This window comes from Formica exsecta, unplaced genomic scaffold (genome assembly GCF_003651465.1).
Source record: "Formica exsecta isolate Colony F162 unplaced genomic scaffold, ASM365146v1 scaffold90, whole genome shotgun sequence".
Lineage (NCBI taxonomy): Eukaryota > Metazoa > Arthropoda > Insecta > Hymenoptera > Formicidae > Formica > Formica exsecta.
Window position 1 is genome coordinate 554,088 of NW_021853667.1, and position 5,152 is coordinate 559,239.

The following is a 5,152-nucleotide window of genomic DNA, read 5'->3' on the forward strand; positions in this document are numbered from 1 at the left end:
CGGCATTCCACGCGCCAAACGACGAAAAGCCGGCAACAATAGTAACACCAACGATTACGGAGAAAAAACAACAAGAAGTCAAGACTCCTAGCAGTAACGCGTCGAACGAAGTCTCCGCCACACCTAGACAGCCGTCGCTCAAATATGACTATAAAAAAGATCAATGGAGTCCCGCAAATTTAGGCGGTAAGAAGATCTATGACCGCGATTTTCTAATGAAGCTTCAATTTGAGCCCAACAGCCGGATCAAGCCGCCTAACCTCCCTAATTTACAAGCCGTTCTGAAGGATAGTTTACAGGTATGATTACTTGTTGCTTTTACACATGTATAATTTATACACACACGTATGTTTAATGTTTTGTCATTAATGCGTAATTTTTGCAGAATGCGCATAATTCCGTGGATTTGAGAGCGTTTAAGGATGCGAACATGACCAGGCATGACTCATTGATGCCAGGATTTGCGAAAGCAAATATGAGTACGCGACCGGTAAGTCTAATTAAGGTCAAAATACGGTACATATACTGGAAAGAAAGTGGTTTAAGGATAAATGATGCCGAGTAAAAGTAGTGGTCCGAAATCTTTTGACGGATAACATACATTTCCTGACTGAAATTTTTTTCTCTTTCGAATTAATTTGTCAGATATCAACTCTGATATTAATACAAAACGTTTCTTGTTTCAGCCAACAACGAGCCGTAAGAGCGATCGGGGCAAACCAAAGCCAAACAAACCAAATGTTATTCACGTTTCTTTATCGCTCAGAGAAGACGTGAAACTGAGAGAAGCTGAAAATGCGTGGAGACCGACCAGATTAAATCCAAGTAATTTCACTGAAGAACAGACGAAGACAGAAGCCCTCTACAAGAAAGTACGAAGTGTATTGAATAAGCTCACTCCACAAAAGTTCAACACGTTAGTTGAACAGGTTCGGAGTTTAGAGATTGATACGCCGGAACGTCTGCAAGGAGTCATCAACTTGGTTTTCGAAAAAGCTGTTGACGAACCCAGCTTCTCCGTAGAATATGCGTTAATGTGCAAAGAACTGGGTATGATGGAGGTTGCAGGAGCCAATAATCAAGATAGTTCCGTCAACTTTAAGAAACTTATTATCACACGTTGCCAAAAAGAGTTTGAGAAAAATCCGATTGACGATGTCGAGAGGAAAAGAAAACTTAAGGAAATCGAAGAAATCACGGATCCTGTAAGTATCTTGCATTAATGTATTCCATTTCGCAATTATTTTTTTTTTAATTTTCTCCTATAAAATATTTTACTCTAATATCTGATGAGGATATCCTTATATATAATATTGTTCTCTTGCATTTACTTATTAGGAGAAGAAAAAGATGGTGCTCTTGGAATTTGAAGAGGAAGAACGTCGTGTACGTGTAAAATCCGTAGGAAATATTCGGTAAGTAAATTGTTTTATTTTTATTATTTACGTATGTAGCTAGGTGTAAAGATAATTTAAAGTTTATTTATAATATATTAAGCATATTTATTTCATATTTGCAGATTTATTGGAGAATTATACAAACAACAAATATTGACTACTAAAATCATGCATCGCTGCATCCGTCATTTATTAGATCAGAATGATGAGGACAATTTAGAATGCTTATGCAAGTTGCTAACAACTATTGGCAAAGACTTGGAATCGAAATCACCACCCAACAATGCTAATGACGTAATTATTCATATCTAATTGAGAAATATTTATATTAAAAATATTTGTTGATGACAATACCTATATTATTTCAATCTGTACATTTCGTTTCTTTTTATTCAGGACATGCAAGAATACTTTAATAGAATGCAAGAACTTGTTACCCGAAGCGCACAGAACAAAGAAGGACCGGGAAATGTAAAAATTAGTTCGAGAATCCGTTTTATGCTTCAAGATGTTATAGATTTAAGAGCAAACAAGTGGATTCCGAGAAGAAATGAGAACAATCCCAAAACAATAGATCAAATTCAAAAAGAAGCGGAATCCGAAAGACTGGATATGCAAGTCAATAGCACTTCGTTGAACCAACCACGAAAAGATGATCGTAATAACGACAGGAAAAGAAATCGTAAGTTTTACAATAAGATCCATTTGCTAGCCTTGTTTGTTAAGAACACATTTTTTGCAGTGACTCTGACAGTAGTGTGCTATAATTATCTTGAAATGAATTATTATGAACAATAATTTTTTACGCTAGGTGGACCAGGTGGACCTAGTGATGATGGTTGGAGTCAACCAGTAGGAAGAGTAAGACCCACGACATATTCGGTGGAAACGGCAAAATTGAAAATTAAAACTGTAAGTAATTCCGATTATTTATAGCACGAATATTTAATTTTTCTAGCTCTTTTTGCTATTGAAGTGCCAATATTATTAATTTTATCATTAACTTGTTTTTTGTTTTTTTTTTAATAGCCACCGATGGACGATATGCAACTTGGCAACAGGGCATCTTACCTATGGAGATCTGGGGTTCCGACCAATTCCAATTCCAAGACAATAACAAACACAAATAAATTTGCCTGCTTGGACAATATGCCGAATTTGGATCAAGATAAAAAGATGCCGTCATTACCATCACTCTCTGGGTAAGTCGGATATCCTTTCAAATACACGTTACTCCAAGTTATATTGCAGTCATTTTATATTTTGTTATATATGATGATATATAATTACAGACTAGAGTTTCTGAATCTTCTAAAACTTACATGATTATAAATAAATTCTGATGTTTTGCAAATTTTAAGTTAACATTTAAGAAGCATGTCGAACAATCAGTTATATGTTTCTATCTGTTATTATAGGTCAAGATCAACAGGTCCAAGGGAAAGTGGTCGTGACTATAGATCTTCTTATGGTATGTTCCCTCTCTCCCTCTTTCTCTCTCTCTCTCTCTCTCTCTCTCTCTCTCTCTTTTTCTTTCTCTCTCTTTCTCTCTCACACACAAATACGCAGAAATATGAGCTTACTTTAATTTAACACAATATATCATACAAAATATTTTTTGAATAAGTAACTCTTACGAAAAATATTTTTATAGACGGTAGGAATTCTCGGAACGGCACTCATCAATCGAGCATGGCAGGACCGAGTAGAGAAAGTCATTCATTACTCGACAACTCGCAAAACCGAAATGTGTCGATGCTTCCGCCCGTATTGAAATCCGCATCAGAATCTGGCGCAATTAGCCGTAAGCCTTCGATGTCGGAAGAAGAATTCATAAAAGCTCACAACTCCATAATAAGCCACTACTTTGAAGAACAAATTGTAGAAGTAAGTTTTCTAAAGTTCTAAAATGATACATATATTCTAGTGAGAAGAGGTATTGCGGATGAAACAGTGCACGCTCCTTAGATCCATCTCTGATTTAATAAGAGATGCTTGAGTCATTAGTGTGCTATAATATGCAATACCTTCTTTTTGGTTTCTTGTAGTAACGTTATATTATGACGTTACTCATTTTAACCAAAGAGAGGACAATATCATCGAGATAATTTTTTAAGAATATTATTGAAAATTAATCTAGATTTGATATATAATTTGAGCATAATTTTCTCTGTGCAGAATACGGTACTAGAAATCCAACAAAAGTTCGATAATGCAACATTTGCCAAGTTCACCCGCGAATGTATTAATTACGTTTTGGAAAAATCGTCTATCGAACGGGAATTGATCTCCAAGCTTTTATCTCATCTGCTTAGGCGAAATATTCTGCATGTAGAATGCTTCAAGAGCGGGTAAGTTATTCTCCTTTATAAAATTATTTTGTTATATATTTTGTCTATTAATTAATGATGAAAATCTTGTGATACGGAGTAAAGATATATGAAAGATATCTTTGTGCTAAGTTTGCCAAAAGGATACTGATGTTATCTGCACATAAATTCCGTCATATTGCATCAAGTTTAAACTCTTATTAAATACAAATAAATTCTATTTCAGATTGGAAGAAGTGTTGGAGATAGTGGACGATCTAGTTATCGATATACCGAAAATCTGGACGTACCTAGCAGAAATATTGTGTAAGTAAATATATGCACATTTTTTTCTCATTGCGCTGGGCGATATAAGATCGAAAGAAAAATTTTTTTTCCATGATGACTTCCATATCTTATACCATAGAAAAATGCCGTGCGGGTGCTATAGCTCAACAGGCCTGAATTAGAGAAATATCGCATTTTATTTGCGTTACTATAATCCAAGGTTGATTCACATATATAATTATTCGTGTTGCAGCGCATCCTATTCAAGACGAAGCCATTTCTCTGTATGAAATGAAGAGCATATTTGTAAGCTTGAGAAACAAAAGCAGAGAATCAAAGAATCAGAGCTTCGTAGGAAAGTTCATCGGCGAACTTCTGACAAAAGTGTCCCACAACAAAGGGGGCAGATGGGTCGCCGATAAATGGGATCAAGCTGGACTCAAACTGAACAGCTTGATTAACCCAGAGGATGTCGAAAAGATCACCACGGAATACGTAAGTATTCCTTATGGTGATCGTCACAATTATAACTAAATTTATATATTGTGATTGATTGTAAATTTTGTATATATGTTTTATATGTATGTATGTGTGTGTGTGTATGTATGTGGTATACTAATATTTTTTACTATTTGCAAAATATTCTCTGATTTGTATATTGTACTATCCTCTTTTTTTCTCTCTTGCAGCTTTGATTCTATAGAATCGTTGAACGGCTATTCATGATTAGTTATACATAGAGATTTTGAATAGGTTAAAAATATACACTCATCATGTATAGCCGCTCAATGAACAGTTGTAGTATTGGCTAGCTCATAGTTATGTGCATTATTTTTTTTCCTACTACAAACAAGCTTTTATTAATGCGCTTTATTAATGCTTTTTTTAAAGACACATTCACACATTTAAGTGCACATACACGATCACAGGAATATATGTACATATATACACACACACATCTTGCTATTTTTTATGTTTTTTTTATATATTTTTTTATATATTTTATATTAGATGAAATTATACTCATTTGTACAGATTACATACACTATGTTTGTGCCTCTATTTCTGCACAAACACTAATTTGATGTATATAATAAATTGTTTTTTTTTTTTTTTTTTTTTAGGGATATATATAGATAACGACGAAAAGGTACTTCA

The 5,152-nt window shown here is 34.3% G+C and overlaps 1 protein-coding gene and 1 non-coding gene across 4 annotated transcripts in view; both read left to right on the plus strand.

Moving 5' to 3' along the window:
* LOC115245052 (eukaryotic translation initiation factor 4 gamma 3-like) overlaps positions 1-5,152 on the plus strand; it is a 42,806-nt gene that overhangs the window by 34,038 nt on the left and 3,616 nt on the right. For all 3 annotated transcript variants that reach the window (XM_029823130.1, XM_029823128.1, XM_029823129.1), the window contains exons 9-21: positions 1-299; positions 386-490; positions 687-1,205; positions 1,339-1,415; positions 1,520-1,691; positions 1,794-2,079; positions 2,209-2,309; positions 2,427-2,599; positions 2,816-2,868; positions 3,052-3,284; positions 3,576-3,748; positions 3,954-4,033; positions 4,248-4,489. In XM_029823130.1, the coding sequence (XP_029678990.1) occupies positions 1-299; positions 386-490; positions 687-1,205; positions 1,339-1,415; positions 1,520-1,691; positions 1,794-2,079; positions 2,209-2,309; positions 2,427-2,599; positions 2,816-2,868; positions 3,052-3,284; positions 3,576-3,748; positions 3,954-4,033; positions 4,248-4,489 (2,513 nt within the window). The remainder of the gene's footprint in view (positions 300-385; positions 491-686; positions 1,206-1,338; positions 1,416-1,519; positions 1,692-1,793; positions 2,080-2,208; positions 2,310-2,426; positions 2,600-2,815; positions 2,869-3,051; positions 3,285-3,575; positions 3,749-3,953; positions 4,034-4,247; positions 4,490-5,152) is intronic.
* LOC115245096 lies at positions 3,352-3,492 on the plus strand. Its single transcript, XR_003885485.1, has one exon. It is a non-coding gene; the product is annotated as a small nucleolar RNA SNORA53 (small nucleolar RNA).